The sequence below is a fragment of the Maniola hyperantus genome, chromosome 7, assembly GCF_902806685.2.
Source record: "Maniola hyperantus chromosome 7, iAphHyp1.2, whole genome shotgun sequence".
In the NCBI taxonomy this organism is placed as follows: domain Eukaryota; kingdom Metazoa; phylum Arthropoda; class Insecta; order Lepidoptera; family Nymphalidae; genus Maniola; species Maniola hyperantus.
In genome coordinates this window covers 12,082,469-12,097,255 of record NC_048542.1, presented here as the reverse complement: position 1 = coordinate 12,097,255, position 14,787 = coordinate 12,082,469, and the positions used below count along the sequence as shown (strand labels likewise).

The 14,787-nt window shown below is 37.4% G+C and overlaps 1 protein-coding gene across 1 annotated transcript; it reads left to right on the top strand.

Annotated features, from left to right (window-relative positions):
- Nucleotides 1-3,075: 3,075 nt before the first annotated feature.
- Mat1 (CDK-activating kinase assembly factor) lies at nt 3,076-10,035 on the top strand. The gene is made up of 7 exons (XM_034970241.2): nt 3,076-3,106; nt 4,550-4,765; nt 4,938-5,234; nt 5,667-5,899; nt 6,577-6,752; nt 7,203-8,673; nt 9,103-10,035. The coding sequence occupies exons 2-6, from the start codon at nt 4,642-4,644 to the stop codon at nt 7,300-7,302; spliced, it is 930 nt and encodes a 309-aa protein (XP_034826132.1). The 5' UTR covers nt 3,076-3,106; nt 4,550-4,641; the 3' UTR covers nt 7,303-8,673; nt 9,103-10,035.
- The last annotated feature ends 4,752 nt before the right edge of the window (nt 10,036-14,787 follow it).

Here is a 14,787-nt window from a genome sequence, read left to right as displayed (position 1 = left end):
ATTATTCAAGTTTATGCACCAACCGCGGATAAGCCGATGACTGAGATAGAAAATTTCTATGACGAAATACATCAACTATTAGCACTCACAAAAAATGAGGAAATCAATATTATTCTAGGGGATTTTAATGCAAAAATCGGCAAAGGCGAGGTACCCGGAATCGTCGGAAAATTTGGTCTTGGGGATCGAAATGAGCGTGGAGACTTGTTAGTGCAATTCTGTCAAGAAAAGAGTTTAGTCATAACAAACACATTATTTCAAATGCCACCAAGAAGGCTTTATACCTGGACATCACCAGCTCACACTGCTAATAACATAGTACGTAACCAAATAGATTATGTTTTAATCAACACCAGGTTTAAGAACTGCATTGCTACAGCTAAGACCTACCCAGGTGCAGATATAGGATCTGACCACAACCCTGTGATCATCGACTTAGCATGTAATCTAAAATATTATAGGCCCAAAAAGCGTAACACCAAGGTAGACATAAATAAATTAAAAAATTTGAACATCAAAGGACTTGTACATACACAGATTAACGAGTGGGCAGTCGAAAAAAGACAGCAACTTGGCTTGAATAAAGAAGAAATTTGGGATAGTCTCAAGGAGAAAGTTTCAGATATAAATAAAACTATATTAAAAGCATCGAAGATTATTAAAAATGAAAATTGGATGACTGACAGAATTATAGAACTAATAGAAGAGCGGCGCCTGTATAAGTCTACAGATATAGCTAAATATAAAGCCTTGGATAAGAGAATACGCCGTGAATCGCGCTGGGCTCGGAAGGAGTGGTACGAACAGCGTTGCGATCACATAGAAGCTCTCATGAAGAAGCATGATTTGTTCAGTCTCCATAAAGAAGTCAAAGATATGGCAGGTATTCACAAAAAGCGCCAGCATTCACTTTTAGAAGATAATCAGGGTAACATTATTAGGGACGCTACAACTAAGAAATGCCATTGGGAGCAATACATTAGAGAGCTGTATAGTGACAACACCCGTAGGTTAACAAATAGCGTGAGTGAAGCGGATGGACCTGACATTTTAAAATCTGAAGTGTTGTGGGCACTAAAGAGTGCAAAAACAGGAAAGGCTACTGGTCCAGATAATGTGAATGTAGAGATTCTGAAACTATTAGAACCAGAAAATATCTCCATACTTGTACAGTACTATAACTATATCTATAGTACTGGTAAAATTCCCGAAGATTGGCTAAAGTCAACATTTATAACTCTACCTAAAAAGAAGAATGCCAGAAAATGCCAGGAGTTCCGTACTATAAGTCTCATGAGTCACATGCTAAAAACCTTTTTGAAGATCATACACCAACGTATAAGGACAAAATGTGAAGATCAACTAAGTGACAACCAATTTGGATTTCGAGCCGGTATGGGAACTAGGGAGGCACAGTTTTCGCTCAATGTACTGGTTCAGAAATGCAGAGATATGCAACAAGACGTGTTCTTGTGCTTTATCGATTACGAAAAAGCCTTTGACCGTGTTCAACACGAGATACTTATGAAACTTCTTATAGATATAGGCATAGACACTAAAGACATACGTATCATCATGAACCTGTATTGGGAGCAAACTGCAACAATCAGGGTAGACGGTGAAGAAACAGACGCCATTAAAATCGAAAAAGGAGTGCGACAAGGATGCATTCTATCGCCCCTACTATTTAACTTATACTCTGAACACGTTATCAAAGATGCTCTAGAAGATATCGCATTAGGAATTATTGTGAATGGGCAGGTGATTAATAACCTACGTTATGCTGACGATACTGTCCTAATAGCCTCCACACAACAAGACCTACAAGAAATAGTTAATAGAGTAAACGAGTGCAGTAATAGGGTGGGGTTAAGCATGAATGTGTCAAAAACAAAGTATATGGTTGTTTCAAGGAAGCCACAGTTGCCGTCACAAATACAAATCGGACATAACATCTTGGAGAGAGTTGACAAATACAAATATCTTGGGTCATGGCTAACAGACTCGTGGAAAAGTGACACTGACATCCGGGTTCGCATTGAAATTGCTCGCACATCATTTATGAAGATGAAGAAAGTTCTTTGTGGTCGCCAACTTTCTCTAAAACTCCGTATCAGACTCCTGCAATGCTACATTTGGCCCGTAGTTCTATATGGTTGCGAGGCATGGACCCTAGTGGAGGACTTACGGAAAAAGATCGAAGCCTTCGAAATGTGGACGTATCGCAGGATGCTCCGCATAAGCTGGACGGCTAAAGTATCCAACGCTGAGGTTCTTGCCCGGATGCAGAAAAAGACCGAGTTAGTTAAAACCATCAAGCAGCGTAAGATCTCGTACCTGGGCCATATTTTGCGACACAATAGGTACCGCCTGCTGCAGACAATCATGATGGGTAAAATAGCTGGGAAAAGAGGGGTGGGAAGAAGAAAGAAGTCATGGCTACGTAACATCAGGGAGTGGACTGGCATTAAAACAGTCGGAGAACTATTCCGCCTAGCCATGGACAGGGAGAAGTTTAAAAAACTGACTGCTGACCTTCAGTAATGGAGAGGCACTAGAAGAAGAAGAAGTATGTATTCTTGAAAAAAACCAGTTACACGATAAGGGACAAAAAATAGGTTAGCTGCGTCTCTGTTTATCACATTAGTAACTTTATCAGTGCTCTCTTTTTAGTGCGAATGAGAAAGCAAACGTGCATCTACCTATTTTTCTATCTACGATAAGCACCGACCAGAAATAAAAGATTATAAGTTACTAGTCACAGATCACTATATCCTTTTTTACCATAGGTACCAGTTTATATACCTACTCTAAGTATATACTAGATTGTGTTTGCCTGCCTAAAAGGTAGGTATTTTATGGCTAACGGTTGGTCCAATGAGTTAGGCCTGTTGGCCAAGTACACGAGAACCAACCACAACAGAGGTCACCTTGGTTGAGTTGATGTCAAATGAGGAAGTTTCCAGGCAGCGTTCCTCCAAGTCTCCTTATTCTTAGTCAGAGGTCAATGTCACTGTCAACTTAAATCAATCAATCAAGCGCATCTGTCAGTGGTTAGGTGGTTAGATGTCAATGTCAGTGTCAGACTGTTGTAAGCAAAAAACCACAGAGTACATTGAATATACGGGTATAGAGTCATCAGTCCCTATTTTTGGTAACGCCATCTATTGAGCTGAGTTGCAACTACAGGATCTGCTATATATACTAATCCCTATAAGTACAGTACCATATACGCTACCTAGATAGGTACCTATATATAGGTTTTAAATTTTCTTTTATTTCTATTTTTCTATGGTTAATTTCAATAAAACACATAAATAAGGTAATAATCTTTTATTTATTTTTATAACTGGGCACACACTTTTTTTCTGTTATTACAGCAAATCGTAGTCCGAGAAACGTAGTCGGGGTTATATTAGTTAGGTACTTATAGAGCTCTTCTTTTTTCTTGTTTTATGGCTTTTTCCATCACATCCCGATCAGCACAATGCACTGTAAATCCATACTTTGCAGTTTCGAATAGCTTGAAAGAGGTACAAAGAAATAAAGAAAGTTGCTCGGTAGAGTTGTCAGAGTTCAAAATAAAGCACAAGTCACTTCACTATAACAGAATGATCAAAATCCAACTAACAAAGTCAAGTCGTTGGAAAATATCACATAAACACCATGAGATAATGGAAAACCTCGGAAAAAAGTGATTGAAAATAAATAATTTTTTTTTTTTTTTTTTTTTTTAATTTTTTTTACGGCCCTGGATAACAGTCCTTTAAGGCCTTAAATAATTTTTTTTTTCTAATAGACACAGACCACAGACTTGACAATTTGTGACTGTGCCAGTGTTTCCATATGTAAATCAAGAATTACCGTGTTGTAAGGTTAAAAATACGGTGTTTCTTGATTAAATTACGGTGGATGAGCTAAAAGAATAGGTACCGTGTAAATTACCGTATAATTTTTAAAAAGAAAAAAACGTTACGAATTTGCTTTTTAATTTATTATTAATATTATTCTGAGTCTGACTCTCCTAGCATAGCAATGTCTTTTCATATATATATTTTTTTTATTGCATTCATCCATCACATTTAAGAATTTTTACATTTCACTCCTTGCTAATTGCTTGAATAAGGACGAAAATAGATTGCCAAGATTAATAATTGATACTTTAAATTTACTGTGTGTGTGTGTAAGTGTGGCGATAGATTAGAAAAATAATAAGATTAGATAAGTGGGGCGATAGATTAGAAAAATAATAAGGAATGAAATCTGAAATCTTGAAATCTGTCACAATCTACCACTTTGTTAAATCGTCAGCTTTTTCTGCCAGAGTTAAAATTTAAGAGCCAAATCTGCCCAAATGGCAGAAATCTGCCACAAACGGTCACACTGCTGACCGGCCACAAAATTTACAAGTAGTGCCACCTGTTGCGCGTGGTTGGCAACAAAACTTACTACTAGTGCCATCTGTCGAGCTAAGTCTGAGTCAATGTACCCTGTGCGATTTTGTACTGTGGCTAAAATGTACTGAGTGAAAAGACCCTGCAAAAAACCAACAAAAAATTAAAGATTTTTTAAACTTTTTAAGAATAATTGAATTGCCCAATTTGTTAAATACTTTAAATTCGTTAGCAAATACAAGGCACAATGGATGACCAGGCTTGTCCTCGTTGTAAAACTACGAAATATAGAAATCCATCGTTAAAATTGATGGTAAACATCTGTGGCCATGCTTTGTGTGAAAGTTGTGTGGATTTGTTATTTTTAAAAGGTAATTAGACTGTTAAAGTTCAAAGAAATTATTAAAAAGGAAAACTAGTTGGCATTATTTAATACAAATACCCAACTGATACATTGACATTTTCAGTTTTATACGCTAACCTAAGCATCTAACTTATAGAAGTGTTTTATGAAAGTCTGGTTAAAATAATATTTTTTTAAAGGATCTGGTTCCTGTCCTGATTGCAATGTACCTTTGCGTCGAAGCAATTTCCGAGTACAGCTCTTTGAAGACTCTATGGTAGAAAAAGAAATAGATATAAGAAAGAGGGTCCTAAAAGATTTCAACAAAAAAGAGGAAGACTTTGCAACATTGCGGGAGTATAATGACTATTTGGAGGAAATCGAAACCATAATATTTAATCTAGTCAATAATATAGATATTGTAGCCACAAATAAAAGGATAGAACAATATAAGAAAGATAACAAAGAGGTTATAATGAAGAATAAAGCAAAAATAGGTGAGTATTAAACTGTTCTGCCATGCTAACGAACAGCGCGGCTTTTTGATATTTGCTAAAACTGTTGCCCTTTTCACTTGACAATATTAGGAAAGTGCATAAATATATATAATAATCTGTTTTAGAATCTACAAATAAAGCGCTTTCATATAATACCCTACTTGGTATATTATTTTGAACATTGAAAATACTAATATAATTTTGTTCATTTTAATTTTTTTTCTGATGTAACTACAAATTCATGGTTTTCGGTTTTTTTTACTTTACTTGTGCTATAATACCTATCTACCTGCCAAACATGGTTCTAGGTCATCAGGAGGTACCCTATAGGTTTTCTTGACTGACACAACAGATAGAGAGACAATGAAGTGATCCTATAAGGGTTCCTTTTTTCCTTTTGTGGTATGGAACCCTAAAAAGAATTGTTTACAGGTAGAGAAGAGCTTGAATTGGAAGAAATTCTTGAAATAGAGAAACAAGTGGAAGAGCTACGGAGAGCAGAGATCCTAAAAATGGAAGAGGAAGCTAAAAAGCAAAAGATTAGAGAAAAAGAAGCTCTAATTGACGAGCTTATGTTTGCAGAGGGTGATGCAAAGGATATTCTGAATACATTTGCCGAAACAGTTGCAAATAAACAAGCAGAAATAGTTCCTGTTTTACCTAAAGTATGTTATATATAACTTTTACAAGTTAAAGTAGCCACAGATTTTCAGTTGCATTTTTAATGATATTGTTGGTTATTGCATGGTCTTTGAAGATATACATATAAGCATTGTAAACTCTTTTTAGGGTTCCGTACCTCGAAAGGAAAAAGGGAACCCTTATATGATCACTATGTTGTCTATCTGTCTGTTTGTCTGTCTGTCTGTCTGTCTGTCTTTCTGTCTGTCAAGAAACCTATAGGGTACTTTCCGTTGACTTAGAATCATGAAATTTGGCAGGAAGGTAGGTAGCAGTGAACCCTCAGTGAGCGAGTCTGACTCACACTGGCTGGTTTTTTCTTTAATCAATTTGATAGGAACATTCCCATTTGTACATCTAAATAATATATAAAAGAAAAAATGACTGATCTATCAACGCACATCTCAAACTACTGGATGAATCGGGCTGAAATTTGGCATGCAGATAGCTATTATAACATAGACATCCACTAAGAAAGGATTCTTGAAAATTCAGATACTAAGGGGGTATAACAGAGGTTAGAAATTTGTGTAGTCCATGCAAATGAAGTTGTGGGCATAGCTAGTTTTTATATAAATCCAATAATATAAGAAGCGTAGGACAAAAATATACTATTTATAGTGTTCCCAAATGATGAAAAAATATTTATTTTGTGTCCCAGGTGACACAGTTCTCAACTGGAGTGAAGTTCACGCGAGGCTCGGGTCAGCAGCCCGTGCTGCTCATAGAGGAAGGGCCGCTGTACAGATATGAGCCTCCAGAGATACCAGACAGGTGCGGACCAGACCCTCCCAGTATTCAAGAGATTGTTAGCAATGGATATCTGCAACATGTTAGGTATGTCATGTTTTTAACACTTTAGAAAATTAATAGTGTGTTTGCCTTCTTTACCTATGTGAAATTTAGGTTACATGGGTCATACTTTAGCAAAAAAATTGTTGCTAATGATCATATACTTTTATCATCATCATCATCATGATCAATCCATTGCCTGCTCACTACAAGTTCATACATTTTTGACTAGTTGTCACAAATTATATGCTGCATTTGTGTGTATTATCACTACTCAATACTATACGAAAATTGCATGTTGGTTTGTCCTTCAATCACATCGCAACGGAGGGACATATTGACGTAATTTTTTGCGTGGTTATAGTTAAAGACATAGGGACTGACATATTCTACTCTTTATCCCGGAAAATCATAGTTGCCTCAGGATTAAAAAGAAATAGTAATCTATAGGGTTTTAAAATATCGTAACAATAATTATAATGTTTGTATTTTCAGGGCAGAGAACGAAACGGAGAAGGCGGGTGGGTACTCGGCGACGCTACCGTGTCTACGCGCACTGCAGGACGCACTGTCAGGCCTCTATCACGCCAGCTGACACGCCGACCGGCCCGTCGTTGACACAATCGTACTGGACTAGCCATTGTGTAGTATGTATTGATTCTGATTACAACTAAAGTCAGGAGTATTCCTATTTTTTTCTTTCCAAAGTTATTAGAAAAGGAAAAACTTAGTTTAATTTAAAACTGTCGGACCTCGTGACTTTGGATGCCAGTCTTGACAGTCTATTAATTTTAAATCTATTTTCCGTCCTTTTTTAACAGTATTGAAAAGAAAAAGATGCAAATACTCGGCTTTAAAAAATGGCATCAGAATCGACGGTATTGTGATACTACATTATACTACACATGTGGATAGATTGGAGTTAACATTGCCCGGCGACGTAAAATAGAAAATCACAAACTTTCATGACTTATACCTACCTCTTAGAGCCGGTTTTCAAATCGCCAAATAAACTTTCCATTCAATTTAATCCTGAATATAATACCTTTTAGGTGTGCCAAGTGGGCACAAATTGATTCTTCAATGTCGCGTAGATGGAGAAGGCACTCAAGAAAAATACCGGCCAAGTGCGAGTCAGGCTCGCGCAACGAGTGTTCCGTAATAGTCGTATTTTATCGACATTTTGCACGATAATTCAAAAACTATGATGCATAAAAATAAATAAAATTCTGTTTTAGAATGTGCAGATGAAAACCTTTCATATGATACCCTACTTGATATAGTTATCTCACTTCGAAAGTTGAAAATACTAATTATTAGTTCGTGACCACATTTTTTTTTTGTGTGACGTAACCACAAATTCACGGTTTTCAGTTTTTTCCCCGAATGTCAGCTATAAGACCTACCTACCTGCCTAATTTCATGATTCTAGGTCAATGGGAAGTACGCTGTAGGTTTCTTGACACACCGACAGACAGACAGACAGACAACAAAGTGATTCAATAAGGGTTCCGTTTTTCCTTTTGAGGTATGGAACCCTAAAAATAAACTTTGTTGAATAGATATTCTGACCGATTTCCAATACAAAATCGGTCAAAGTCTTTATTCGTCTGTTGAAAATTGTCATTGTTTGCCAATTGAAAATCGGCCGAATTAACGATTAAACCTGCACTGCAAAATTTCGCCGCCCGATTTTTTTCTGTATGTCAGGTTTCTGCAGAAAAATTCGTGCAGTGAAATTTTGCAGTAATATTTCTTGCAGTTCTGCTCTATCCTCAATAAGATTTCTCTTGTTTATATTACCAGTAATATAGATCTAAAAATCTTATTGAGATGCTGTTATAAGTTTAGCGTGTTCGTGTGTGTGTGTATTGTGTTTGTGTATGACGTCACTTTGTAAAGGGAACCTTTGTGCAAGATTACAGCTTTGTTAGTACAAGGGTTTGGGCTGGGTGTGGATGAGTCAGTAATAGGCTACTTGACAATTTTTTTAAGTTGGTCTTAAATGGTTAATATTTGTCCTATTATATCAAAAAAATTAACACTATATTTTTTTGCGCCCTAAAAACCGTAAAACTTTAATTTAAAAAAATATTTTTCTTAGACAGGTGAAAACACTGTCGGCCATGTTTGGCCGATAGATTATCTGTGCTCTGACGTCATGCATTTGTAAACAACAGTGGGTTATACTGTTGTTTACAAATGCATGACGTCAGAGCACAGATAATCTATCGGCCAAACATGGCCGACAGTGTTTTCACCTGTCTAAGAAAAATATTTTTTTAAATTAAAGTTTTACGGTTTTTAGGGCGCAAAAAAATATAGTGTTAATTTTTTTGATATAATAGGACAAATATTAACCATTTAAGACCAACTTAAAAAAATTGTCAAGTAGCCTATTATATCGAGAGAAGTATCTATTACCGCGCCGCGGCGAGTTAAAGGGGATATACAGGGTGTAACCAGAACGCTAGCAAAAACGGAGACAGATGATAGTACTGATGATTACTGGTATGATGCCACAAAAAAACGCGAAAAAAACCCTATATTAAAAGACCCTGGAGGTCAACGAACGTTGCGTAAGTAGGCCACTCGGAGTTTATGCCGCGTCGTAGGTGGGACCATTGACCTGAGTTTTGCACGCTATACATTGCGGGTTTGAAAAATGCTAAATCACTAAAACTACAAAATGAGGCTATATAACTATAACGTTAAGTTTTTGCTAGCGTTTTGGTTACACCCTATATAACTCAAGGCACTTTGGAGTTTGGACGAAGGAAACCTCTTTGCTTCGTCCAAAGCGATATGTATGAACATTTTACATTCCTTTATAACTTTTCCTTTTACAGTAAGACGAATTCTGTTGTTTTATTTTATATTTCTTTGAAAGGATTAAATAAATATCTGACTAATGTGAAAAATGTTGATTATTATTAGTGTTCGTTAACAGGTAATTTTAATGGTAAATAATAATTAATACTGCCAAATAAATGTTGTATGTATAGTATGTATAACTTTAAATACCCCTAAGCCCTAATAATAATATTATAATAATTCTAGTATTTATTAATCAGTTCATTGTACAGTATTATATCTAAGACAGGCAGTGCCTTCTTGCCTATATGGTATGAAAACTTTTGACCTAGGTAACGAATTTCTGTTAGTTATCAAAATAGGCGTGCATTTTGTGTTCAACTTTAAGTTGTTGCAGTTTTCTTCAACTTTAAGTTTGTGTTAAATTTAGTTCCTTGTTATCACGTCATGGATGTTACATGCGAACTCGAAATTCAGTATTGGTTATTGTTGTGTGAATAAAAATAATGTCATGAACACCTATCTTGTGGACTTTTATTTATTTGCTACTAGATGATGCCCGCGACTTCATCCGCGTCGATTTCGGTTTTTTTTTAAATTATGCGTTAACTCTTTGATTTTTCAGCACCAAAAGGTTACATTTTTGAGATGCAAGCTACCTCTGTACCAAATTTCATACAAATCGGTTAAACAGATGGGTCTTTGAGAATCCTGTGGGAACTTTTGATTTTCCGGGATAAAAAGTAGCCTATGATAGACATAGGCTACTTTTTAGGGTTCCGTACCTCAAAAGGAAAAACGGAACCCTTATAGGATCACTTTTTTGTCTGTCTGTCGGTCTGTCAAGAAACCTACAGGGTACTTCCCGTTGACCTAGAATCATGAAATTTGGCAGGTACGTAGGTGTTATATCAGACATTAGGGGAAAAAATCTGAAAACCGTGAATTTATGGCCACATCACAAGAAAAAAAATAATGTGTGTTGATGAACAAATATTGCTATATTCAACTTTCAAAGTAAGATTACTATACCAAGTGGGGTATCATATGAAAGGGCTCTACTTGTACATTCTAAAACAGATTTTTATTTATTTTTATGCATCATAGTTTTTGAATTATCGTGCGATAAATGTCGAAAAAATACGACTGTAGTACGGAACCCTCATTGTGCGAACCTGACTCGCACTTGGCCGGTTTTTATTATCCTCTATTTCGCTTCGCTTCCGTGTGGCCTGCGCTTTACATGTGCAAATACACCTTTAGATAGTTTGACCACAAAAATGCACTTTTTCACTGTGCGGCCGGCCTTAAACAAAGCTTTAAGCTATCTGCCAATACGATGCCGGATGCCCTGCATTTACGTTCCCAACAAATTCCTCTACGTGTTCGACGTGACCCGAGCCGCCCATATGTCGCCGCTTTAGCATTATCACTAGGACAATATTGGCTCTTCTGCGCGTTTGTCGGAAAGAAAAGTAGAAAAGAACTATAATTGGGCTACATACACTGTAGTGTGTTTGCCTTTACATTTTATTATCCATACAAATGAATCAAGGCTTTTACTGCTTTCGGGAGGTCTGGGGCTCGATCCCGGTCCTCACAACCTCTAATTTTCGGCATAAGGTGCGTTTTTAAAATTCAGATAAGTACCTACAAGTTAGCCCTTGACTGCAATCTCCCTAGTTCACTAGTGGTAAGTGATGATGCAGTCTTAGATGGAAGCGGGCTAACCTGGAAACGCTTAGCGGTACGTATTTGCCGGTAGGGTGGTAATTAGCCACGGCCGAAGACCAGACCAGACCAGAGAAAATTGAGAAATTATAAAATCCCAAATTTTCCCTGCAGGGAATCGAATCACAAAGGTCGTTATAAACAATTAAATACCATTAGCTTTATATCCTATCCGCACTTGGCCAGCGTGGTAGACTTAACCTAAAACCTTCTCATGCTGAAGAGTGATCCATGCTCAGTAGTGGCCGGTGATGAGTTGATGATGGTGATGTAGGAGCAATTTGGCTGCGCTAGTCATTTAGGTGGGTAGAACAAATACAGTTTTAGACAAACTTTAAACTTTATCCATACCATAATCGTAGCACCGACTCTGATAGACAAACTAAACTCTACAATGTATTAGGATCACTGGACGCTATCTGATTTTACTGTATTATCCATTGTCTACACGTGCCCATATTGGATCTTCTTACAAACCATGTAGTTTTAAAAATTCTACATCCATTGCTCGTTTCCTTTAAAAGTTTATAGTGTTTTGTGGTTTACGCGTGCAATGTATTTCGTTCATTGAAATATTGTTCTAAAAGACGGTTATCCTGTGTGTGGTGGTAGTGAAACTTGTTGTGATGCGGCGGCCACGATCGCGCGGTTACCGGTAATAAGAAGTCAATATTAGTGCTGGGCGGGCGGGGTTGACTGCGGTGCTTTACCATAGAGTGGGATTATTTTTTGTCATCGCATGGAGGCACCTATCTACCTATATTGTTATCATCATCATGATCAACCCATCGCCGGCCCACTACTGAGAACGGCTCTTCTCTCGGAATGAGAAGGGATTAAGCCATAATCCGCCACGCTAGCCAAAGGCGGATTGGCAGACTTCACACACTTTTGAGAGCATTACCTATTGAAAACTCTTAGGTTTCAGGTTTCCTAACGATGTTTTCCTTCATCGTTAAAGCAAGTGAAAGCCTAGGCCCTAGTGTTAAGACGTCTGTCTACCTTCCATTTGGGAGGTCGGGGGTTCTATCCTGGGCACGCACCTCTAACCTTTCGGATTTATGTGCGTTATCACTTGCTGTAGCGGTGAAAGAAAACATCGTCGACAAGTGGCAAGGGAAAATTATTATGCTCGATTTTGGCTTCCTAACGCCTTCTCATGTAGTCTGAACATAGTAGACGTACCTACGAGTTTCGTAATTAGGTACGGGATAGTCCGGAAGAACTCGTTCATGTAATTTTCCCATGCAAGCCCTCTCTACGTTACGCAGCCCACCGCTCGGGGCGTCCTGATAACAGGGTGAGTTTACACAGCGCCAATTAGACGACGCCCGCGGCAGCGGCGGCGGGACAGCGCAGTGTTTTCACATGCTAATTGTATCAAAACCAACGCTGTAACGCTGCCGAGCTGATATTTGGCATTCAGGCTTTAGTATAGCTTAAAACGGTATTAAGTATGTAATCGTTTTTTTCACCTCGTTGCCTCTCAAGAAAGGCTCTCTTTATTCTTCAAAATCCAAACTCAAAAGCTAGAAGATCCGCTAGAGTGAACCTTACAGTTTAAAAATTTATTTTTAACATATGCAACATCGCTATTAATGTTAGGCGGGTAGGTGTTTGAGCTTCTTAGTTCTTGCCTGAGCTTTAGGTTAGGTAACTGTTAAGTGAAATAATAATTACTTACCTATTCAGTATTATGAGCGCATAAAATTGTAATGTATACTCGTACGTGTGCATATTTTACACCAATAGGTGTATTATAAGTTTTACTATAAAACTGTATAAAAGTATAATCACATCATTGTCTTGTCTATAAGTAAAATGTAGGAAATTTGAGGCACATCACAGGCATCAAACAGCAAATTAGCATACTGTACTCGATATCCATTTCCCCGCCATTCAATCCAATGGCTCCTTTGTTCTCTCGATGGGTTTCAGAACGCAACCCGACGCAAAATGGCGTCTTATAAACGTCACAGAGGCAACATGGCGGGCGACGGTTATTGTTTGAAACGACCCGCAGGGCGAATAGTTTGAATGGCCTTCTACAGAAAACATCAGCTATCCACATAAATGTAGATACCTACCTGTGTAATTATTTTAGGTAGGTGCATTATTAGTACCTATTATAAATAATGTTGGTAGGTTGCAGTAGTTTACTTGTAAAACAGCGTATTAATATTAAGGTACTAACTCGTTATTCTAAAATATATGTGGATTAGGTAGGTATGTGGAACTACTCCACAAACTCTATTGCTTATAATACTGAAGAACTTCTTCAGTATTATTCTTCAATGCTTATGCTTCTTCAGAAGAAGCATGAGCGTTGCTTGATTTAGGGTGTATATCAAGCTTGCTATCTGTTGACCGTTAGATGCAGGAGGTAGTCCGTCCAAAAATCATAAATTAATGAGGAAGCACTGTTGAGGGTGTTAGTTGGACTCTTACAGAAGTATTTAGTCTGTTCAAAAATAATTTTATCTACTGATCTAGAAAAACTTTGTGTCGAATAAAAACTCCAGTTCGAACTTCGAATATATACTTACCAGAATTTTTCCTCCACCGCTTCATTACAGCCGTAAATTATCCGGCTAATAGAGCTGAACAGATTAATATGCAGTTAAAATGTACAATTTAGACGGACAAGTTTACGCTGGCTTTTATAAAGACGGATGGTTCTGGTTTTTTGCTGATGAGTGATTTGAAAATACACCGATGATTGAACGCTGATACAAGCCAGTATTTCGATAAATAAATAAATGTTTAGGGTTGGGATGTCTTACTTATGAGTCGATGTCGATATTTATGCTATATAGTGCACACAGTTTTAGATTTCCATTTGAAGACAAAATACATTCTAAATGCCAATCGATAGAAAAACAACTTTTTTGGAAATTGTATATTTGTATAAGTATAACTATATAATTGCCTTGAAAATATGAAAGCTAGATGGAAATAACAAACGAGGAACGATGCGCGAGCGCAGCGTATGTAACATTTTTGGGTAATTTTATAGAATTAGTCCTAGATGTTGTATGGTTTGACATTTTTGACTTTCGGCTTACCTAATGCGTCATGCGTTCCAAACGCCAAATGTCTGCAAGACTAATATGGGTATACTTACCTCTTCCAGATTAGCCTGCTCCCATATACATTACGCGACAAAAAGTAATGTACATCGGTCTTTAAAATGACACTCATACCCATATGACGTTGTTTCGGTCTCAATGACAGGGCCAACGCTCTAAAAATCTGCTATCTCCTTCTAAATGTCGATGTCCATTACTTTACATACTTGTACGTACAGCTATATCGTATCAGGTAATTAGGTGTTACACCACTAATTTCCCAATCGAGTAATCATCCCATTATCGATAGAAAGACCTTAGTCGTCACACTTAACTCTTTTAGCCCAACTTGGGACGGGACACGAATCTGTAACTTCTTTTCCTGCAGACAAACGGGCTAGCCACTAAACCAGCGCGAGCGAGGCAGTTAGAATAGGCATACTAGGAGAGTGTCGATACTATGGCTT

Coding starts and splice junctions, on each gene's coding strand:
- Mat1 (XM_034970241.2), top strand. CDS start 4,642: ATGGATGACCAGGCTTGTCCTCGTTGTAAAACTACGAAATATAGAAAT. Junction 5,900..6,576: donor TAGTTCCTGTTTTACCTAAA/GTATGTTATATA, acceptor TTTGTGTCCCAG/GTGACACAGTTCTCAACTGG. Junction 6,753..7,202: donor GGATATCTGCAACATGTTAG/GTATGTCATGTT, acceptor TTGTATTTTCAG/GGCAGAGAACGAAACGGAGA.